Source organism: Pyxicephalus adspersus, chromosome 4 (assembly GCF_032062135.1).
Source record: "Pyxicephalus adspersus chromosome 4, UCB_Pads_2.0, whole genome shotgun sequence".
Classification (NCBI taxonomy): domain Eukaryota; kingdom Metazoa; phylum Chordata; class Amphibia; order Anura; family Pyxicephalidae; genus Pyxicephalus; species Pyxicephalus adspersus.
In genome coordinates, this window is record NC_092861.1 from 54,744,240 (window position 1) to 54,769,446 (window position 25,207).

Here is a 25,207-nt window from a genome sequence, read left to right on the forward strand (position 1 = left end):
ATTTTTTCCTACGGTTTTACTGCTTAGGAACCAAATAGAGCAAATTGCATATTGGGGTTTAAATGGATTATTTTTCTAACTACTATTATCCTGTCATACCTTACAATATACCTAATATTTTAACTCCAATGACATAATTACTTATATTAAGCTAATGTTTATATATTTGACAGAAATGTAACCAGTTTCTATGTTCTTCTTTTTCTGCATAGCAATCCGTGAAACTACATCAGCTGGTAGAATCTAATAACAGTTCAGTGGTCACCGTTCACACCAGTGATGGGTGTAAGTAAATTTGCAGGCTTGACTAATGGGGCTATTTATAAGTAAGGCAACATTTGCATAATCAGCTAAAGCTAAACTTGTCCTTAGATAGTTAAAGGTAATACACAGTTCTTCCTTGTTTTGGTGTATGTTATTACAGGCAATGAAGATATGGAATCAAGGCATTTGGTTCCCGGTGATTTGATTGTTCTTACAGGAACAAGGTTCTTTCTTCCATGTGATTGCATTCTGCTAAGTGGAAGTTGCATTGTCAATGAAGGCATGCTAACAGGTAATTAAAATGTATTCATGCAGGAGGTTTTAATGGTGTTGTTTTCTATTGCAAACAAGTACAGGTGAATGCATGGACATGTCCAAAAGCTAAGGTACAATTTACAGATTAACATTAATCAAGTAGGGTAGTGACTGCCTTTAACTGTGCCTTGTATATACACACCAAGTGACCCAGTGTAAATAAGTGTCACTTGGTGTAAATGAGAAAAGTAATGTATATCTTCTCTTATATGTTAAAACATTTGATTAAATGAATAGTAAACCAATTTAATCTGTTGTATAACACCTATTTTATTTCTTTAGGAGAGAGCATTCCAGTCACAAAAACACACCTTGACAATGCTACAGATTGCCTCCCATGGAAAGTACATAGTGGGGAAGATTACAAGAGACACGTGTTATATTGTGGTACTGAGGTCATTCAGGCAACACCATCTGGATCTTCTCATGCTACAGCAGTTGTACTGCAAACTGGTATGCTCTGCATGATTATAAAAAATGGTTTTGTGTGATTTGACTAAAACTGTCAATGGTAGCTTCAACCAGTGCTGATTCATTAAATCAATCAGTTTCAGCTGCAAATGCCGCAAATGTGAGTACACTGGTCAGTGCTGTATTTACATAGGGAAGTCCTAGGATTTTTGTCTTTTTAGTGGCAAGTAAACATTGGAGTTGCAACTTGACGAGATTGGCATGGATTTATATCACTAGATGACATTGTTATTGCAGATTTACTCCTGAGGACATAAGCAAAAATATTTAAAAAAGGGCATATATGATTTGTTTTAAAAAAATAAATAAAAATCATTTTTTGACAGTGTTAGCATGTTTTTTTTTTTTTTTTCATTTTTTAAGTTCCTTACTCTTTTAGGGAATGGGTAGGAGCATTATGTTTCCTTCGACCTATCATCAGGGTATAGCTATCTAGGACCGCCTTTAAGGGGGGTTTCCAAATTCTTTTAAGTCCAAGTCTATAGACTCCCACAATTTCCCATTCCCATTTAGAAAGCAGTTTTTGGGATTAGGCCATGTCCCTAAAATAGGGGATGGATCCCATTGTTGAGGGAACATGGGAGTCGGGTATGTCCAAGGGAGGGACACAAGCTTGCTGTGCCCCCTTTTTCTGGTCAATCAGGAATTCCAAGTAGGTATTTCAATTGATTTAGCTTTAATAATTTCTGCCCACATACCATGCAGTTCAATAGGCATTTCTGAATGTAATTAGTGCATTCATTAAATTGTGACATTTAAAAGGATATTGCTATTGACACGGAAATAAAATAGTTGAAAAAGCATGCTAATGAGCTACATTCCAATGCACATTACCCCCTTGCAAAAAGTTACCCTGGGCTTTACCCCTAGCTTTTAAGTTATTTTTTTGCAAATAATTTATTTCTATTTATATATCTTTCTCTATTTCTAATCTAATAATCTATTTATCATTGTTAAGCACTTTGCATCCTAGGTTTAGGCTATACACCGGGTGTTCGCATCTTATGCATCTTGGAGCATACTAATTTATAAACTTTTCACATCTACCGTGGCTTCAAATTTATTTTCTATTTCAAAACTGAACAATACTTAGAACAGTTATCAATAATGCATTTATTTAGCTGACAACAAGAGTGTTACATATAAGATATTTATCTGCAGTCATGAAGAGAAAAAGCCAAGTTTTAAAGCCAACTATGAGTCAGCTGGACTTTACACTTTTATTTTAATATTAATAGAAGTTTAGATGGGTGCCTGTGGGTATCTGGTGCTCCGTTAAAATTGTTTATTCTTAAGAATCACTGCATGGTCTGCAAATGCCCTTTGCACCAAGGTTGGCAGAATGACACTGGTGTCTGCCTATTAACATTTTCCTAATTATTCTATTCTTTTACTTTTAGGGTTCAACACAGCTAAAGGTGATATGGTGCGATCCATTCTGTATCCTAAGCCTATGAATTTCAAGCTGTATAGGGACGCATTTAGGTTCTTGATGTGCCTTGTTGTTATAGCTATTATTGGATTCATATACTCTGTGATACTTTTCTCAGTTAAAGGGGTAAGTAAATGATTACTAAATGTTTTTGCATTTCCAAAACTTCCAATACCTTCAAATATAAAATTTTTCACATAGGAAATTTAATTATTACCCAAAATAAGATTTACACATATCAGGTAAAACATGAGGGTCTATTTATAAAACAGTGAACCTGACACTTATGAAAAATTATTTGGTCCAGGTCCTTTTTGTAATGGCAGTTATTAACTCCCTACCAGAAAATATTTATTGAAAATCAGATTTACTTCTTTATAAATAGACCCCCCCCATATTATGTGGCATGTATATATCTTATCCTGGAATTTGCCATCATTTTTTTGGTACTTTTAAAACCTGCTATAGTAAAAGCCAATCTTGACTAAGACACAAATGCTTAGAAAAACAGCAGCTCAGTAAATAGATATAAGAACCGATAAAGTGGTTCCTGTCTGTGTGTAGATCAACGTTAAAAAATCTTTAATTTTTACTTTTGGTGCAGCTACCTTGGCAAAGAATTCATATGTGCTGTCAATAACATGCCTATGCGTAACACAGGGCTAATGATTTATACTTACATAATAAGTAATAATATGTAAGGCTCATGATCAAATTTCCCTTCCATAGTCAAAGAACAAAGTCTAAGGTGAACTTTGAACAGGAAGCCAAACAATCTAAATGCATGTTTTTGGGATGAAACCCATGCAAACACAGGGAACATACAAACTCCTTGCAGATGTCCTGGCCAAGATTCAAACCTTTGACCTAATTCGGCTAAGACAGTAGTGCTAGCCACTGAGCCAACTTTGTTGCCTTCAAAGCAAGTCACAGATAGCACACTCTAATTTTTTGATTTACCGGTACCTCTCACAGTCATCCTCTCAAGAATATGTCTAAGTGAAATATTTGCAAAAAAAGTAAAATTTGGTGGTTTATCAGGCATCACAAGTGATGTTTTATAGCACACATTTTGTTTAACAAGAGAAATGAGAAAAAAAAGTTTAATAATGTATGTAAAAACTGTCTTTGTTAATCTGTCCTGTTATTCTAACATTTTAGTAGCAAATGGTATTTTAGTAAGAATATTGGCCGCTTTTAAGGGTATCCGACATATGGACGCATCCTAGATACGAGCTTCCCTGCTCACTCGTGTGCAGGACGAAGGCTTGATGGGGAGAATGGGGGCGGTTTGCATGTTTTGCAGAAGAAATCTTTTGCTAACCACAGCTGAGGTTGTGGGTGATCTTAAGAGCTGAGCTGATCTGTAGCATCAGCTCTGCTGCTGTTCTTTTTTTGCATAACATGCATTATGTGATTAACTCACAGTGAGGATTTTGTCATTGACACCTCACTGCCTATAAATATGTTGAAACAAAGATCTGTCCTATTTGCATATAATAAAATAATGTACCTGTTCAAATTTACATGCAGATTCAACTTCAGTTTCTATCTCCAATGTAACCCAGGGACTGCCTGTACTGTATGTCCACATCAATGCTGGTATCAGTAATCACTTTATTTTTTATTTTTTTTTCACTAGGGAACTGTAAGGGATATTATTGTCAAGTCACTCATTGCTATCACAGTTGCCATTCCTCCTGTCCTTCCTGCTGCAGTGGCAACAGGCATTATGTATGCCCAGAAGCGGCTTAAAAAGAAAAGAATATTTTGTATCAGTCCCCAAAGGATCAACGTGTGTGGAAGAATAAACCTGGTTTGTTTTGATAAAGTAAGAACAACTTAAAATATGAACACCTCCACAATCTTTACTTCTGCAATATTTCTTATTTTATTATAAATATTATACTACCAGCAGATCCTGTTAACACAAATAACTTATCTTGTATTGGTTGTACGTTGTTGTGATCTATTGGACTGTTCTGCGTCATTAAATGGTGGTTAAAATTGAGTGACATTACTAGTAAATCATGGTATTTGAGGCCAGCATAATTTAAATGTGTTTTGTTTTTTATTACCTTTAAAATAACCAATAAGGTTCAGGTGTAATTCACTATTTATTATTTCTATCTAGTATTTATATAGTGCATTCAAATTACGCAGGGCTTTTTAAAGTCCGTAATCATGTCACTAGCTGTCCCTCAATGGGGCTCACAATCTGTCCCTACCATAGTCACATTTCCTTAACACAGTCTAATTTGTGATAAAGGTTGATAGATTACCTTTTCTATGAACAGCTGAATTCTTGTTCTGTAATCTCAAGAAAGAATTCATGGAAAGGTGGTCAACTGTGATGAACCTAATGTAACTGAACAAAACACAACAATTGTGCATTTTTGTTGTATGGTGTGCCCAGGTACACGTGATGGCATGAGGTTTGGCAGACACACCTGCTGCTGGGTTATCTCAGGTAAAACAAAAGCAGCAGTATTAAAACAACCTGGTCCATTATTTTCTCATAGAACAAATTATCTATGTTTGCTGCCTTTACCTATTAAAACAAATTATTATGTCCTCTTCTATTCAAAATGCAGCAGATAAAACAAGGAGCAATAAATACATTGGGACAACATTCATACAAATTACATTAAATATATGGTTACTCTTAGTAGGATCCCCGGTGATTATGTTTCTTACAAAGCCACCTAAAACCTTTCTTTCCAACTTCCACAGCTGGGGATATGGTAGGATAATAGCAGTGTTTTAAGAAAAGTTCTTTATTGGTTGACAGTATTAGCACTCCCATTCTTATCCTCATTTTGGGTATTATGTTATTTTTAGGACCGACTTAATGTCAAGATGATAGCAACATTTAGCAAAAAGGTTGTGTAAAGTAAGCTTTAACCACCATTTTCACAGTTAGTTTCAAACCTTTGTCACAGTTAGGCTTATTCCAAACAGGTGATTAACAACCAGATGAAATTAAATACATGGGAGTGGTAAGGAGGAGGTGTTGGCATGCATCCATGAATGATTACTGAATACTCTAGTGCATAGTTGCAGATCTCCTGCCACATGTCTCATAGAATTATGGGTAACATGCTGTCATTGGGCAATAGATACAGTAGCATTCTTATTAAAGTTTATAGAAGTGGTTCAGCAGCAGATCACAATGAGACGCTGCATAGAGATTCTAAAAACTGCCCTGCAACGGCACAACATTCACTCCAATTTGCTTTAATAACCAGGGGGGCAGTTGAGTACTGGTTGAAAATGGGAATTTGCAGATGTACAGCTATAGGAAACCACAAGTCTGAACATAGCTTTATGAAAAAATTATAGCCAAATAGTTTTTTTTTTTTTTGTTTTTTATAGCCAAAAAACAAATAGTTTTTTTTATTTTATTTACTGATCATGAACTTGATGGGCTATGTAACTATTATTTATTTACTGAATAGGAAATGTATTTATTCAAAAATTTCTAACTAATGCTAATTTTAAAAAGTTTTTGGAATTAGTCAATAAAACACCTAACTACAATAGTAAATCAGCTGCAAAAATGTTTGACTGACCCTCTGACAACATCATGGTGTTCTAACAATGGTGCAAAAAGTACTATACGGATCAGTGTAGTACACTAAATTTATAGCATTGTGAGGGCAGCAGTCTATTGTCTGATTATTACATGGTATAGAAAGAAGTGACTGAAAATAAATTAAATAATATATCAAATAAATCTGACATTTCTTTCAATTTCATGTGCATGGTATGTCTAATACTTTGACCATTGTTTTTTCTTTAGACTGGCACTTTAACAGAAGATGGACTTGATTTATGGGGTGTTTCCCCCTCCAGTGAGGGCAGGTTTGTATTTTTACATGTAATGCTTTATTAAATGTCTACTCATTCACAGTACACTATTTTAGTAAGATCTCATGCTATTGTTCTTAAATTTGTTTCTCCCATGAATTGAGTGTAGTGAGATTCATTCTCAAAAGAGACCTGTAAATAGTTGTTTACTAGATTTATTTCTATTTAATCTGCTGGTAAGTGATATGAGCTAACAATTTGACCAGACATCAAAGAAATCAAATACAAATAGGGGGATTATTAGTTTGAGGGATAATTAAATCCACCATAATGTATATATAAGTTGAACATTTTCAGAATTTTGTCTATAATCGTGAAGATCTCAGATACAAAAAAATATTGTTAAGACAGAAGTCCAGACTAGAGATGGGCCACAAAAAAATTTCAAGGTCTGAGAGATAAAAAAATATCAGGGTATACTATAGGAACCTAATATTTACAGCCTAGAGGAAAAAAAAGGAAAGAAGGACATGACTGAAATTTCAGTTACATAGTTTTTTTTAACTAAAGCTACAGCACAGGGGCGGGGTATACTAGTAGGAAGTATGTACAAAACAGCACATTATGCTATAAAAACCTAAATGTCTACCTACCCATTTGACTAACCCTTTTGCTTAGATTTCAGGGAGTTCACATGTTTACAACTGAAAAAGGTTTGCCCTGGAGCCCACTTCTAGGGGCAATGGCCTGTTGCCACTCACTGATTATGCTTGATGGAAAGATTCAGGGTGATCCTCTGGACCTGAAAATGTTTGAAGGAACAAACTGGGTAAAAATACAGATCAATGTTTCAATGTGGAATTTCCCTTGCAAGAATATCTAAATTAAATGTTTATTCAAGGATTATTTTGTTTACATAGAGGAATTATTTTTTATTTATTTTATGATTAGCAAAAATAGAAAGTTCTTATTTCTACAGGAAATAGATGAGTCATCCCAAGTGGATAGTTGTGAGGAGGTTAGAAGAAAACACTATCTTACTGTAAAGCCAAGACCAGCTTTTGGTGCGGTAAGTAAGCTTTGGGTCTGTACAAGTAACATTACTTTGAGATACTTCCAATCCATTCGAGATTCCTTGACAGCTATACTCGATCTCTATTTGACCTCACTCTGACCTGCATTTGACATGCTTCTATATTACCCTATACTTGTATGAAAAGGCATGAAAAACCTGTGATGGCAACAAGAATCTGTCAATACAGTCCCTTAAACTTACACTTACTCGCTTCTCAAACCTCTTTATATATCTATACTATACTTCAAATTCTACTGACAGGATTAAAATGTTATTTATAATCAAAGTACAAAATTATATGTATATTGTATAAAGTTTGTATTATTTTACAGATCAATATCCAGCCAGATATAAACATCATAATAGAATGCAACCGTGTGACATTAATACTTAATGTTTTTATGCAAATAGTATAAAAATAAGTACAAAAGTTGTTGTGATGCTACTTATTGGAGCATCACAACTCCTTTTTTTCCAGAATTAAAAAAACTTTATTGTTACTTGCACAATAGCACCCCACATGACACTTTAAATAACTGCTTTATAGTTTGCTAAATAAGAGGTACAACTATCCATCTTATTGCCATTTTTCATGAATGAACCATAATGATTTCTTTTTACAGAGAAGGTTGTAGCTTTGATAATATTTTACCAGGGTTATGCCATCTGGCAGCTTAAATGTGCATCACACTTTTTTTGTAATAGCAATATGAATTTTAGGTGATTTATTACATGATTTACTGTAGTTGTTTTTCTTACAGGTTTCAGTGGATGGCCTTACCATTCTACAACAGTTTCCCTTCTCCTCCAGCCTCCAGCGTATGTCTGTGATATCTCAAGTCAGTGGAAATGAGGAACATCTGGTTTTCATGAAGGGAGCCCCAGAAATGGTCATAAGGTTTTGCTGTCCTGAATCAGGTATGATGAATCAAGTGTATGGCATAAAGCAAACCCTAATAATATTGACATATACTAATTAATATACAGTCATTCACATGTCCATAAGTTGGGTCGGTCATGATTTTAGATGTCTTTTTTGTTCAGATTAATTTTATAATAATTTTAAATGTACAAATGTTATTTCTATTTTATGCTGGCAAACATGGTTGAAGGTGGCAAATCTTAAGTGTATATGATTTTAAAATGGGCGAAAACCACTGTCAAATATAGTATGAATGAGTAAAATTCAAATGTTGGCCCAAAACAAGCAGAGCAAATTACTAATAAATAGATACCTTCCTTTTATAGTTTGGTAGGTACAAAAAAAAAATTATTTAAAGTAAAGTAAAGTTCAACTAAATCATATATTGTGTATGCAAATAGTTCATAAAAATCATTAGAGAAGCTGTGGTAAAGAAGTAAAGAAAATCAAAGTTTATATTTCTGTCTTTAGTTCCTGAGGATTTCTTTGATGAACTTCAGCGATACACATTGCAGGGTTTCCGAGTGATTGGCCTGGCATATAAAACAATACAACAAACTAAAGATCTGACCTCCGAGAGTTATACACGGTAAGAAATGTTTTACATTTATTTTGATCTTTTGTTATTGCTGTGTTTTATGAGACTTGAAGATATTAAGGTGTGGACATGAGGTGAGTAATTAAATGAGTCACAAGCTGCATTGAGCAACACAACTCATTTGGAAATTAAAATAAAATGTAGTGATCTCAGAAATATATAATTCATATTAAACATTGTTGTCAAAATTGGCATACATTTTTTTTTATAAATGTAATCACTATTTTTGCTAATATAAAAAATTAAACAATAAACTGAATACTTACTTTGAAAAAAAAACATGTTTTCCATTATTTCTATTGTTTGCTACTTTCTAAAGTGATAAACAGCTGCAAAAACAGGTTTACCTTCACTGATTCCAATTGTGGTCTATAGTGTTCTCCAGTTATAATGTGGAAACAATATTTTGCTACCTATGTGTTCATCAAGTTGATAGCAGTTTTAAATGGCAAATTAAACAAAAAAATGCAAAAGTAGAATTCATTACATAATATATACTTTTAGTTGAACACTTTTACAAATGAGCACATTTTATAAATAATACATTTTTTCTGGTGAACACCCTTCAAATGCTTTCTCTTTAATTGACATTGGCATGTATTTATATATGTAAAAAAATTTTTTATTAAATATTAAGTATTTTCCTTTGTTGTTTTCTCTTTAAAAAAAAAAAGAGAAGAGGTAGAATCTGAACTTTTCTTTATTGGACTTCTGATATTGGAAAATCGATTAAAACCAGAGACAAGTCCTGTATTACATGAGATGAACAATGCCTTAATAAGGACTGTGATGATTACAGGTACCTGTAGTTTTTGTCTCCATGAACAAATGATTACTGATAAAATATATAAAATGTTGTGTTATTTTATTTGTCGATTGGTCATTTTTACCAATTAACCACATTTACAGTGTATGATAAGCTTGCAACTATGTATTTACTATAGCATGATTGTACAAATACTTTAATAGGGTGTCACATATAGTATGTCCTTAACCTTAATACAACCTGTAGTGTGGTTTGATAAAATGTATTGAGACTGAGGTGAGACATAGGTTTAAGATATTTACATTTTAGGATATGGTGGTTGGGAGCCAACAATAAACCATTTTTATCTGCCTTAATCAACAGAAATGTGAATGGTTGCCCTATGTTTAATCATTTACATTTTTAATTGTTTTTTATTTTTACTTATAAACTGGGTAAGCACAGTTTTATTTTCAAAATCAATGCAAGTCAAAAGTCTTCATATGAATTTAAATTAGGAATAAATACATCACAATAAGCACAGTTAGTATGTACAATTAATGTAGTTTGTGTTAGTTTCCTGAAGCAGAACTAAACCTGTTTTTTTAGGTACAAAAATGTTCTAAAACCAAATACCTTTACTTTTCTGTCATAGGTGATAATCTTCAAACAGCAATAACCGTAGCCCGCAATTCTGGCATTGTTCAAAAAAATATAAGGGTTATCCTAATTGAAGCATGTGAGCCAACAAAAGACTGTCCTGCCTCCATTACATGGAAACAAATGGAAAGTTTCAATGGCGAAAAAACTGAAATCACAGTAAGATAGTTGACTTTTTTATTATTTTTTTGAAATACATTTATAAAATAGCATGTTTATCAAACAGATTGTTTATATAACGCAGTGGTTTCCTAATACCTGTAAAGGGGAAATACAGAAATCACTTGTTTTCTAATATTGTACAGTAATAAATCTATGATTAGGCTGTGTCTTTCTTACAGAAAAAAATTGTGAGTTGACCATTTTTTTAAAGGATTTTTTAATATGCAAATGTTTATATGTATGGAGTAGGTCAGTAACTATGGATAATTCTTCGAAATGTTATTAGCAATGAGATTTTAGTAGACTTGTGTGGTTTTTTACCCAGGGTTCTGTGGAACCCTAAATTCCACCAGAGGTTGCTAGGTGTTCCTTCAGCAATGAGCAAATTGTGCCTGTCTGTAAGGGTGGCATTCTTTCCACTGGCCAATAAAATAAGAGGAATTCCTCCCACTAACCAACAACACTAATGTACTGTGAGTTGTAGATATAGTAATCACAGCAGGGGTTCTGTGAAGTCTTTTTCAAGAGTTCCCCCACAGACACAGACATCTGCAAGAATGCTATAATATATGCTTTAACAAAACAAAGCAAGCATGAAACAAAATCATTGCTGCATCATTTATTTAGCTCAAACTATTGTCGTCAAGTATATTACATGATTTTTGCTTACATTTTTAAATTAGGCCATTGACATTGAGAAGCACCATGGAAAGTTCAACTACTGTTTTGCTATGACTGGAAAAGATTATCAGGTCATAGTTCAATATTTCTACAGTCTGCTGCCAAAGGTAATATTCATTGTAGCCTTCTCGTATAGATATATGTGTATATAAATAGTGGGGCCTGATTAGATAATATTAAAAGAACATTGTAATATGGGTTTGTTAATGAGTTATATATTCATAACATGAATGGATTATGTCTACCTTTTTCATTTAAAACAGCTACTACTGAATGGTGCCATTTTTGCAAGGATGTCACCAGGACAAAAATCTAATCTCATAGAAGAATTTCAGAAAATGGAGTAAGTCTATAATTTTCCTGAACAAAAAACCTTTGTTCAATTATTGTTTTTTTTTTAATTTAAAGCTATGTAGAAAAATAAAATTGTAGCCATCTCCTGTACATTTGGAGAAGACAACGAGTCCTTGCACTAGGCTTCTGCTCAGGTGAATAAAGTCACTTTTTTAATTCTTTAGTAGTTTTTCACATCTATGATATAGCAAAATTACTCCCTGTTCAGCTTCAAATTACATTTTAGGCCAGCCTTTTCATGTGGTATTAAAAGTTAAAATCAAGGACAAATAATAAACCTATTAGCTAGAGTAGGCTCTGTTCAAGTTCCACTCACGTACTTAAAGGCAGGAATGGCTTCTATGTAAGGTTAAGACAATCGCTGGCAGTTAAGGTATAGGCAGCAAATATAAGTTTCATCTTCTTTGTGTTAAATTTGTGTTGTATGTGTTTGTGGAGATCACAAAAAAGTAGGAAACCTAATCAGAGATAAGTGTGCACGAGATGTTCTGTAGCTTCTCATGTTACAAGGCTATATATTGGTAGTCCCCGGGTTACATACGAGATAGAGACTGTAGGTTTGTTCTTAAGTTGAATTTGTAGAGATGTATTAACTTCTGGAGCAAGCTGTGCTATGATATGCAAAATGAAACAACTGCAGAGTTTGTCTTGGTCATTAAAGAGATACAAGAGGCTGCAGAAGAGCTCACCCCCCTAGGATCACCCACAACCTCAGCTGTGTTTAGCATAAAGATTTCTTCTGCAAGTTATGCAAACCGCCCCCTCCCTCATCCTCCCTCTGTCCTGCACAGAGGACAGTCCCGTTTGTATCTAGGAGGCATTCATATGTCAGATGTCCTTTACCCGGGGACTACCTGTAGTTCATTTATTTTTATAAACATTGTATATCATTACCTCTGGAATTATCATTTAAAAGGTGCAGCTTAGTGCCTTCTTATTTATGAGGGATATATAGTAAAAATATATACAAACAGATAAAGTCACAATATATGTATTTTTGTGTAGTTGCCTATTTCTTGTACATCCTATGCACAGCTTACTAGAAACACATTGTGATTGTTTTTCCCTTGCAGTTATTACGTTGCTATGTGTGGAGATGGAGCCAATGATTGTGGAGTAAGTACTCAAATAATAAAATGTACATTTTCAGATCCTTGAATAATTTTCCACAATGTATTCTAATGCTAGTCAATAGGTATTTGAGTATTGTCACAGTGATCCAGCGAACCCGGGATGGATGTAATTTGCTATTTTCCTTCCTAAACCAGATCCATTACATGTTTTCTGGATCATTTAGGTTCGTTAATGAAAGTGTATCGTCTCCATTCTGGGAGAGCTTTAATAAATCAGGCCCAGTGCATTGTACTTTTATTGATGGCTCGATGATAATGTCAACATAATACTGGTTTAGAAAACCCAAAAGGTAAGTTTTAGATATCCGTAATTTGGCCCTGATTGGACTATTAGGTCATAACTTCTTATAAGTCTTGGAAATTCCTAAGGCAAGATTTTGAAAATTTTTGAATACTAGTGTTTACTGTATGTAACATTAATAACATTTGACTGTGTACCTTGATATTGTTTTACATTTAAGGCTTTAAAAGTAGCACATGCTGGAATATCCCTGTCCGAACAAGAGGCTTCTGTTGCTTCTCCATTTACATCACAAATAACCAATATTCAATGTGTTCCTGAGCTGATTAAGTAAGTGTTGTTATATATTTCACTTTATCATTTAATTTTTCTGGATATTTTCTGGATCACAGTGTAGGGTGTATCAATCAAAAATTAATGACTTTGAATATACTTCCCTATTTACAGTAGTGCATTACATCATAGAATAGCATTGGTAATGTTGGGTGCTCATCATTCCCTTGTGCGCTCTCTCTCTCTCCCTCTCCCTTGATTTATATACAGTCATGATAACAAGAAAGTTCCGAATTTTTCAAGTTTGGATATCGGAAAAATTAGAGATCATCCTAAAATTAGGTAAATAGATAAAAATACATATAAAAAAAGGTAAATACCTTAGGTGAGCAATAACACATTGGATATTACACCATGTCATTATTTATTTAATAAAGACTAAGGTAATATGCAGAAGCAGTGGAAAACATGCAAGCCCATTGCCAAAATTTCAGATCTGGACATCTCAGAAAATTTACTCCAAGGTCAGTCTGTGCAATACTCAGAGAAATTGCTAATCCCCAAGATCTACATCTCAGACTCTACAGATCTCATTTAGCAAGTTATTTTTTCATGACAGTAAAATTTGAATGGTATGTACTCTTTTATCACACACAGCTTCTTAATTTAAGTTAATTTTTTGTTAAAAAAAAATTATAGTTACACTGTTAGAAAAAAAAACATTCAGTCCATTCAGTTCAATCACCAGGGAAATAACAAATCCCAGATAAAACCATATAGACATACTTAAGTCAGAGGAAGGAAAAAATAAACCTTGGTTCAATTTGCTCGGGGAAAAAAATCCTAACCCCATGAGGCAATCGGATTTTCCCTGGATCAGCAGTTTCTGTTGTATTACATTAAAACTTAAATACCAAGTTATTTTCTGTGCTTCTAGAAATGCATCTATTTTTTTCTTAAAGTGATGTATAGAAATTGCTAAAACTACTACGGAGGGAGTCTATTCCACATTTTCACAGACCTTACTGTGAAGAGTCCTTTCATTATCTGGATATACACAAAGAGTGCCCCCTTGTCTTTTAATAAGATCTCAAAGTAAATAGTTGGGAAGAGAGTTCTCTATATGGACCATGTATATATTCATATAGGGTGATAATATCTCCCCTTATATGTTTCTTTTCATGGGAGAATAGAATAAGTTCAGCTAATCTCTCCTCATAGCTGATCTCCTCCATATCTTTTATTAGTTTAGTTGCCCTTCTCTGGACTCTCAGTGACATAGTGGAATTGGTTATATTGTTTTACACCTGAAGTTAGATTTAAATCATTTTTTCCAGGAGGACAGTCAAAAATACTATGTTTACCCAAGGGTGGATATGTAAAAAAAGTAGTATAAACATATATCTCTGTATGGGAAACTAACGAAACCCTAAGCCTTAAACAAGGCCACTTTTTAGCCAAGACTAATTCAGTCAAATATGCATTTTTCTGGTGTTTCTCTTAGGTATGGATTTTCTATAATTTCTTGCCTGGAAAAAAAACATTGTCAGCAGGACACATCATTTGTGGATTACAAAGAACACAGCCCTCTGCTTAGTCCTTCAACTCTTGCTTTTCTATAAAAATCCTCCATCACAATTTATGTACCAGGACCCCACAACTCCTCTTGAATAATGCATACTATTTACTCCAATTAGTTAGCCAACATAAAGTGAAAGTGGTTATGCAGAAAAATCTGATATTACCAGCAAGTATAACCTCAAAACAATCAGTATATTCACTGTGTACCAAGGATCTATATGAGCTAGGCAAGGAGGACACATTTTTAGTGGACTTTTAAAGATCCCAAAAAACTGCAATAAATAAATGCATGATAAAAATGATTGGAAGTACAGTAAAGTTATGGGGGGGGGGCAGATAATATTCCTTAGGCATAATTTGGGCTATAAAAATGACTTCCTATAGCGCTAGTTGAGATGGACAGTTTTGTAAGCATTTAAAGGCTGTGGTTACGAGGTGGTTGACAGCCTACCAACCACTGATTGACAGTTTTTCCAATGCTCTATCAAAGAGTGTTCTCCATATGGGTAGTTTCAGGCATTTTCAAAAGTTGCAGTAGATTCCACAACCTCAGATACTTCTTAAAACATTTGACAGTTGGTTTTCTCTTGTGGAAGTTGAGCAAACAGGTTAAGCAAAGACCCGGACTGCTGAAATCACCTGTCCACCATTAGGGGGAAAAGCTTATGAGATTGTAGACAGCTAATTATTATGTGGTTGAGAAGTGGTAACTGCACTGCTTTCACACTAACTTAAACGTACCTTTACTTTCACGCTGCTCAACCAACACATTTGCCAAACCATTGACCACTTTCTGAGTTCATGCCCTTGCAAATTCATTTAGGATACTACTTATAAACAAATATAAACATTACATAAACTAACATAAATTGTGTCCATTTCTGATTGTAAAGGGAAGGTCGAGCAGCTCTTGTGAGTTCATTTGCTGTCTTCAAATATGTCACTCTGTACGCCATGATACAGTTTGTTTGTCTGCTCCTGCTCTATTGGGTAAGTAATTAGATTTGTTGTCTGACCTTGGCTACCAAGTAAGTTTTGCAGTGAATCCCTGATTAATAAATTGTGCAGAATAACAAATACTCATTTTCAGAGCAGTGTGGTCATCCAAAATGTTTCTAATCAACCATTCCTAATTATGCTATCTACAATGTATTTTGTATTTTGGTTGTTAGGAGAAGCAGGTGCCTTAGAACACTATTCAGCTCTTAGTCTAAATGCCCCTTCTAATAATTTGTTTCAGCATGGATGATCTTGGGCAAAAGAAATTCCTACAGAATAGATTTATTATTCATGAGAAACTGTGGGTCACCTATCCAGATGTTTTTTAATGTCCTTACATCTTATTAAATGTCCCCTGTATGATTCTTAAACTGTGATTTATTGTAAAGTTATTTAAAGTAAATTTATTTAAACAATAACTAACTTGTTCTCTCTTTCAGTAAAGACGCAGTTAAAAATCTTTCTTTTATCCTGCAGCAACTGAAGATAGTTGGCCTTTACCAATACCTGATTCAGGATGTTGGAATTACAATATTAGTCACCCTAACAAGTATGTTTTATTTTTAAAAATAGGATCATTTTTATTAGTTTTAAAAAAGCTTGCAAAACCTGTATGTGTGACAATCTGTTAGTCAGTTAAGGATCTATAAGACAATAGTAGTAGCATAGGCCAACATATGAAACATTAAAGGAAAACTACATAAAAAGTAAAGTGCAGTTATTCGTTGCCTATACTAAAGAAATGTAAATAGCACTCCTTTTCTGACTTGTGTCTTTATTTTTGGAGACACTCTACTCATTAGTAGACCCAACTATATAGTATATATATAGTATATATGTATACTATATAGTTGGGTCTATATAAAAATATATATACTATATATTTATATATAGTATATATTTATAGACAACTATATAGTATAATTGTCTACAAATACAAACTTGGAGAGGGTCCCATGTTGCCAGATATTTTGGAATATTTTGCATACTACTACTTTCTAAAGACAACATGTTGTTTTTGAAATAATATCTAATATATAGAATTTTGTAAATGGTCAGTCCATTTACATTTCTAGTTTGTGCACTAAATACTTCACAAAAATGCATTATAGCCAAACCCCAGGCAAAGAGATACACCAATAAATTACCAACTGTATACTGGAGCCTGCAAAAATCCAGTTAGATCCCCCCACTGCGTACACCTGGAATGGTCAGTGAGGGGGCAGCACCAGACTAGCGAGATCATCTATCATCAGATCATCAGATCTACTCTCCCCTCCGTTTCAGTAAATGTAAATGCAGGAAACCTAATTGGCTTAGAGGCTGCCCCAACAGATTTGGGTCGTGCGCTATTTATTGCATTGGTGTTTTGTTAATATCTGTCTGGAATCTAGTTTTAATGTCTGGAAAACATTTATCTTAGGTCATTAAAAACTAGATTTTTTTCCTTAATTTCTGAAATAAAATTTTAAAACACTATTGAGTTTTAACTGTTTACTTAATTCAGCTGAGAACCTCCATAAACAGGTCACACTTTACTTTTTGTTAAGAACAGTAGAAAATAGGCTTGCAAAGAATTTTGATCCCTGTAGCTAAACCAATAAGTTATTTAGAATTTTTTTTTCTTGTAGAAGTAATTAAACTGTGAATTTAGCAGCAGTTCTGTACAAATATATAATAAAACAATTGAAATAATAAATGCCCTATAAATTAAATAAATTAGAAGAAGAATGTATAAGTATGTATAAGAACAGTGATACAAAGCATTTTTGTGTATTACAAAGTATTCTTTTATGCCGACCTTTTACTTGAACTCAATAAATTAGATCATTTTACAGATAATCTGCAGAAATATTGTGGTCCCCTGAATTTTTGATCACATTTGTTATGATACTTGTTGTTACCCAATATTTTTCTCTATTACAGTGAGCTTATCGCAGGCATATCCAAAACTGGCCCCATACAGACCTCCAGCACAGCTGATCTCACCACCTCTTTTGCTATCGGTGATCTTTAATGTGCTTTTAAATATAGCGATCCAGACCTGTGGCTTTGTACTGGTGCAGCAGCAACCATGGTACAGCACATCCAACTTTAGGTATGTTCATATCAAGTGGTTGAAAATACATTTATCTTCTATAGGTACCTATAGACACTATAAGGAGCTTATAAGGGCATTTTTAATAAATGCAAAATGTAAAAGAATTAAAGGTGTAGGTTGAGCTTTAAGTATACACTTGGTGCTATAAATGGGCAACAGTAGAACAAACTGAAGCAGGGTTGGAGGACAGAAGAAAACAAGTTGTGGTCAAATACTTGCAACACATAGATATAAAACGTTTCTTGCAAAGTAACTGCAATAACCACATACATGTATATGCAAAGAAAGGGTGGATATGCTAGAGAACAGGGAGCATATGTAACACACTTTATTAGTTGACGGTTCACACCAATTAAAACTGAGATTTTGAAATGTGTCCAGCTTATTTAAAATAAGTAAATCTGACTTAAAGCTGACTTTAACCATTTATTAATTTACAAATGAAAGTCCTCTTTGTTAGATTTCCTTGCACCCGACTGGGTATTATAGCCAAAATGAGTTTTAACTGCACTTACTAAGCTAAGTACTTTGTATTTGTAAATCAGACACCTGTTACATATAAGGCCAATAGAATGGCACTACTATGCAATGTTCATAGGACCATTAGGCACCCCCGTGGTCTTCCTACATACACAAAAACACTTACCTCATCCAGACCCTAAAATCCTTTACAGTTAATTTACTAAAGTAGTAGGTAAGTTTCGCTTTGCAGAGTGCATGCTCACTTAAATTTATGTCCAGTTTAATTATCCAACTATGTTCATGCAAAGTTTCTGTTTTGATTTTTTCTTTTAATTAAAATTTCTCTTGCACATGAATGAGTTTCCTAAGCACACATAACTCATTTTGACAATTAGGTTACAAGAACATTCACTAAATCGCTAGTACTAACTGTACAGAAAACTATAGGCTAATCTCATTAACCTTGCGTACAATAATCCCTTAATACCAGAGTATACCATACCAATGAACTGGAAAATTAATTTCTATAGAGTTTTCTTACCTTTTCAGAAATTTAGCCCTGTTGAGAATTTATGTGCTTGTGATGAGAAGCAATCTGCAAAACACCCAAAGGCTTTATGTATAAAGAAATATTGATTTTTATCTTTAAGTAGATTTAAAATTATGATTTTTTTTTTAGTTCATCAAGCATTCTAGTTTTTGTAAAAATATTCCTGAGCCCTGATTACTTCCATGCTTATGGTTAGTTTTTCCATGAAATAGCTGGGGAGTTTAGGATAGAAACTATTTGTCCCCAGTTTTTATATGCAGCATAGATATGAGAATCAACGATCCCTTTAAATCCCTGATGTCACCACAAAGCTGCTTTTTTCCTTTAAATGTGGGGGAACAAAGTACACCCATTGCTGACCACAGGGTCATCTGCTCCATTCATGGAACCCAGAGAGTACTCCTATAAAAGGGGGCAGGCCGAAATGTTTCTAATATCTAATGTGTGGGGTACATTAGATATATTTATATATAAAATAAATAAGTTTTTAACTTTATTCCATTTTGGAAACCTTGCTCTAGACATTCTTTATAAACTATACTTGACGGTGATCACTAACCTACTTGGATTTTATCCGTACACAAAAGAATTTTGTTGCAAAAAGCCTTCAGTGCCTAATTCAACTTCTAATTTCCCTATACCACCTACAGTGTTTGAATGCAAACAACATGATTTTTTATAATTGAAAAATAGTAAACAAATCGACTGTTTTATTTTGGAAATTAAACATATATTTTTTATTTTATACTTATATAAGTATTAATAATGCACTTTCCTAATTTAGTGCATGCACAGATGGGAACATCACAATGCAGGACTATTCTGAATATCAAGACTATGAAACTACAACCTTGTGGCCAATAACCACAATCAGCTGTATAATTGTTGCATTTGTATTCTCCAAAGGAAAGCCATTCAGAAAACCAATATATACAAACTGTAAGTATTTATGTCTTAATTATTTATGTAACTTCCACAGTATCTTCAAAATATGTTGAAAACTTAATTAATGAAACAGAAAGTGTTACCCAAACATTACATTTAAATATAATAGTTGTTTTAACCATAAAATAGTTGTTGTTATTATTATTATTATTATCAATAATAATAAACAATATTTATATAGCACCAACCTAGTATGCAGCGCTGTACATTAAATTGGGGGTTGCAAATGACAGACAGATACAGACAGTGACACAGGAGGAGGCGATAACACTGCCCAAAAGAGCTTACAATCTAGGTGGTGGGGGAAGTATAACTCAATAGGAAAGGAGATATGTAGCGGTGAGAAGTAGTGAGGGTTTTAAGTGACAGAAGAAGATGGGTAGGCAAGTCCGAAAAAGTGTATATTGGGTGATCTTTTAAATGAGCAGAAGGTAGGAGCAAGCCGAATAGGATGTGGAAGACCATTGCAGAGTGTCAGGGCAGCTTTAAAGAAGTAGGCAAGTTGGAACAAATGGGTTTTGAGTGATCTTTTAAACAAGCTGAAAGTAGGAACAAGTCACATTGGACGAGGAGGGCAATTTCAGAGAGTCGGGGCAGCCCTACAAAAGTCTTGGAGCCGTGCATGTGACATGGTTATGAGTGGAGAGGTTGCAGTACAAACACCACAACCAAAATTCTAGTAGTTTAGACCAGAAAAGAAGAAGAAATCATAGGGGGGTTTACACCACAAAATGCATTAACAATTCTGCGGTAATAATTAACACAAAAAGTTTAACATGATGAGACGCAAAGAAAAAACAGAAATATTATGAAAAAAGTAGAAAAAAAAAATAAAAAAAAACGAAGAAAAACAAACCTTAAAACATAGCTCCCTATAATGTATGACAAATAACCTAAACTAGAAGAAGAAGGACAAAATATTGTATACCACAGCATTGTAAAAAATCTTGACTAGGGTAGCTCGTACCTTCGCCCTTTCAAACTCCCCCCCTCCTCCATACCTACCTCTTCTCCTCCTTCCTTGCCAGCCCCTCTTCTCCTTCCCCTTCTTACCTTAACCTTGAAATAACACACCACACCTTTCTGCAATTTAAAGTGGCTGGCAAGCAGCCGTTTATTAAACCATAAATTAACATTTAACAACATCTTATAAAATTACGCATATAAAAATTAACTTAATACCAATAACACAGGTAAACAATAAATAACATCAATAAATAACAACAATAATAACCAATAAATAACAACTTTATAACTTAACCCTTTACTACCCCCCTTTACAAATTATAGTTTAACCCTTTAATTTCCAAAACCTATTATTACTACAACCAACCTTTTACACCCCACAAACAACTAGGTTGGCGGTCCGGAAGGTGAAGTCCGCCGCACCACCACATCTCCAAAATCACCAAAAACCGCCATGCCTTTCTGGCCCCCTAGCAGTACAGCACCACCTCAGGGGCCTCCACATTTCACCACTTAAAGGGGGTTCACCACCACCATGGGTGCCCCCTACCCCTAATTAAACCAGAACTCTCACCTTCCACCAAACCTCAACCGCCACAGCACACGGGCGGGAAACCTCACACCCGTGCGCCCCTCCACACACGGATCGCTTTGTGCACCCCATCTTGTAAGCCCAGGCACCATGGGTTTGTTCCTTCATCATTCAGATGCTTGCCATCTCCCCTGAGAAAACGCCATGTTTCTTCCTCCAATTCCCTGTGCCGCACCACCAAACCACCATTTCTTGCCACAAACCTGCCTACTTCCTTATTAACCTTAATTCTTGCCTTATTAACCCCTTCCACCGATCTCGCTCCTCGCCACGCGGCCCTAGCTACGATGTCCGACCATACAAACACTGTCCCTGGAAATTCCACCCGCAACTGCAAAAAATCCAACTGCACATCCCTAACCAAACCTTTCATGGCTCTGCACCCCAGGTCGTTACCCCCCGCATGCATTACCAGAACATCCGGTGGCCTATCCGTGGCCGCGCACCTCCGAATTTCTGGAACCATCCTGCTCCACAGCATACCGCGAACTCCAATCCATCGAAGGATGACGTGCTCTCTAGGGAAACCCAGTTTTCTTTCCCTCCGGCCTGACCTCTGCCCTACACGCACCCCACCACACGTAGGAGTGCCCAACGATCCACACTAGACACCGCTGCTCACCTAAAACAAAACAACAATTAACAACAACTATTCTTCCCCTTACAAATACAGCTACCCCACAATAACCTTACTAATGCCCTTCACTCCCACTACCCCACTACAACATATGAGGCCTAATATACAGTTGAAATCTTCTTGATTCCCACCGCCCAATCCTTCTAATGGCCTCCTCACTCAAACCCGATCTAGCCGCTTCTGTAGCCGCCCCAATTCTGAACGAATGCGACGAAAAGGCTGCCGCATCCACCCCTATCAAGCCTAAACATTTTTTAAAAACCGCAATGAATTGAAACTGCGACAAAAAGGCCCCATCCGCATGCCTCAATAGGGGACCCCCCCATTCCTGTCTAACTTTCAACAACTCCTCCACTGCCTGTACCGGGCAAACCCTGGACTCCCCCCATTCTAAACACCCATACCATAAGACCCTTCCCTGTTTGGTCTGTCTTGGACCGTCTAATCCACATACTCACCTCGTCACCTGAACACACCACATCCTTCAACAGGATACCCCCAGGGCGATCTTTAGTTGGGCTGACCAATTCCCCTATCCTCATTGCCCCCAAAAACTTTCCATCCCTGCCATTTAAACCAAAATGCCATACCCGCCAACAACCTATTGACCGCCGCCACTGATACTCCCCGCATAAACTCCCGAACCAGCCAATACGCTAGCACCTGCACCGCATCGCCCTCTCTACCCAAACCCGCCAATTGCTCCCAAAAGCCTTCCCATTCCCTCCATACCGCCGAATACGCAGCCCAAGTTCGTTCACTCAACGATCTCCGAATCAAACCTCCGATAATCTCAGCGCAATCCCCCAAAGCACCTCCAGACAAGGACAACCGCATCGCTCCGCTTCTGGTGCCAACACGCGAAACCTGTCCCACTGCAAACGAGATAATGGGTCAGCAATGACATTACACACCCCAGGAATGTGCCGTGCAAAAATAAAAATGTTATACTGCATACATCTAAGCACCAAATACTGCATCAGTCTGACCGCCGGGACTGAGGACACCGAAAACCGCCTGCACTACCCCTAAATTATCACAATGAAACCTCACTTTTTTGTTAGTCAACTCCTCCCCCCACAATTCCACCGCTAGCACAATCAGGAATAACTCCAAAACTACCAAGTCCTTCACCAAGCCGCCATCCACCCAGGACTTAGGCCACACACCTGGGCACCATTTGCCCCCAAAATACGCCCCAAACCCCGTGGCCCCCGCCGCATCAGTAAACAATTCCAAATCCACCACCCCGACAGGCCCTTCTAACCACAATACCAAAAATTGTTTCCACACTTCCAGATCCGCCCTCACCTCCTTTGACAACCTAACAAAATGTGACGGCGCTTTCACCCCTGCCGTAGCCGCCGCCAACCGCCTGCAGAAAATCCTGCCCATCCTGATTACCATGCATGCAAAGTTAAGTTTACCCAGCAGGGATTGCACCTCCTGTAAACGCATCTTGCGTCTCCCACTTGCCAGACCTACTTCTGCTCGTAACCCTAACAGCTTGTCCTGCGGTAACCTACTCTCCATGGCCACCGTGTCCAATTCTATTCCTAAAAATGTCAACACAGTTGTAGGCCCTTCCGTTTTCTCCCCTGCCAGTGGCACCCCAAACCTCTCCGCCATGTGCTGCAATGTTGCTAACAGCACCCTACACACTGAACTCCCCACAGGGCCAATCATAAAAAAGTAATCCTAAATAATGAATGACTGAATCTACCTCCGCCACTGCCGTTACCACCCATTCCAGGAAAGTGCTAAACTTTTCAAATAACGCGCACGAGATAGAACACCCCATTGGCAGACAGCGATCAACAAAATATTCCCCCCCCCCCCACTTGCAGCCCAGCAAACGCAGGCACCGGAAGCAACAGCGCTCCCCGCCCGTACTCCCTTACTTACGCAATAGCCGCATCAATCGAGGTATACACCACCGCGCAAGCCTCGGGTTGGATCCCATCATTCACCGATTCGCCTGGCGGGAAGGACAAATGATGAATCAAGCGGAACTTACCTTCCTCCTTTTTTGGCAATAATCCCAACGGCGACACTACCAAACCCTCCAGCGGCGGCTCTGAAAATGGGCCACTCATCCTGCCCAGGCTCACCTCCTTCGCCAGCTTCTCTCCCACCACCTCCGGGTATCGCAGTGCAGATTTTAAATTTCTAGGCTCCTTGGAACCACCAACTACCTCACTAGGAATCCAAAAACCCACCGAAAATCCCGCCTCCAAAATCTTTGCCGCCTCCCTGTCCGGATACCTACCTAAAAAGGGGCGCATCCTTTCGAGTCTCACCGGAGTCACCCCCTTTTCCACCACCATCACCCCCCCTGCCGGCCCCCGCCTTAAAACACCTCGAGAGACCGTGATTGCCGCCACATCCGGCACATTCATAACGGAATCTACAGCTCCCCCCAAACTTACACCCTCCTTCATTGAACATCCAACAAAGCCCCTTTTTCCTACCGGCTGACGACCCAGGTGCCTGTTGACCGCCGACCCCCCCTTGAAAAAACTGCGTCCCCCCAAGCCTGGGACCTGACATCAATTTCATCCATAGACCGATGTCCTTGTGGTCCCAGCGCAGCGACTGCCTAACTGCCTTTCTTTGCCGGAATTGCTCGTCATAACGCAGCCAAGCAATCCCGCCAAACATCCTGTTAGCTTCCCTGATCGTGTCCAAATAACAGAACAGCGAAGCGCACAAATCAGGCTGCTTCTCTCCCAGCACACTCGAAAAAATACTAAACGCCTGCATCCAATTTAAAAAGTACACGGAATTAAACGATGCCGACGCAACTCGCTGTCCTCCTTGCAACCCCCCCCACCACCGCTATGTCTAAGTTGAACCTCTCCAGCGGCAGCAATGAAAAAATATCTTCATACGCACCCTTCCATGTTCGTTCCTTGACTTCCTCCTTCAAATGCGCCCCTAGCGGACCCTCAAAGCAAACGTACACTTCGCCCTTTGCCGCGTGCCCCACCCCCCCAACTGATCTCCTTGGGTGCCACTCCCCTGCCCTGCCACCCCCCCTCCAGCGCTACTATCCCCCTAACTCCAATCCCTCCCCTGCTGCAACCCCCTTCTGTCCCTTTCTTGACCCCTCCCCGCCCCCCACGACTTCATTCCTTCCCCCTTATCCAACCACCTTACTACCTCTTTCAAACCTTCAAGCACCGCCTGCACCCCCCCTAGGCCCCCCATGCCACTGGGCCCCCCACCCCAATCCCCC

General features: G+C 37.0%; 1 protein-coding gene across 1 annotated transcript in view; it reads left to right on the forward strand.

Moving 5' to 3' along the window:
- LOC140328542 (probable cation-transporting ATPase 13A4) overlaps nt 1–25,207 on the forward strand; it is a gene marked incomplete at its 3' end in the record, with an annotated part of 42,298 nt that overhangs the window by 13,884 nt on the left and 3,207 nt on the right. The window contains 20 exon segments of the mRNA XM_072408226.1: nt 213–285; nt 425–556; nt 862–1,032; nt 2,451–2,608; nt 4,125–4,313; nt 6,285–6,346; nt 6,971–7,121; nt 7,272–7,361; nt 8,129–8,285; nt 8,761–8,878; nt 9,562–9,686; nt 10,288–10,451; nt 11,138–11,242; nt 11,399–11,478; nt 12,563–12,605; nt 13,084–13,193; nt 15,611–15,707; nt 16,194–16,266; nt 17,643–17,814; nt 19,614–19,768. Coding sequence (XP_072264327.1) covers nt 213–285; nt 425–556; nt 862–1,032; nt 2,451–2,608; nt 4,125–4,313; nt 6,285–6,346; nt 6,971–7,121; nt 7,272–7,361; nt 8,129–8,285; nt 8,761–8,878; nt 9,562–9,686; nt 10,288–10,451; nt 11,138–11,242; nt 11,399–11,478; nt 12,563–12,605; nt 13,084–13,193; nt 15,611–15,707; nt 16,194–16,266; nt 17,643–17,814; nt 19,614–19,768 — 2,425 coding nt within the window.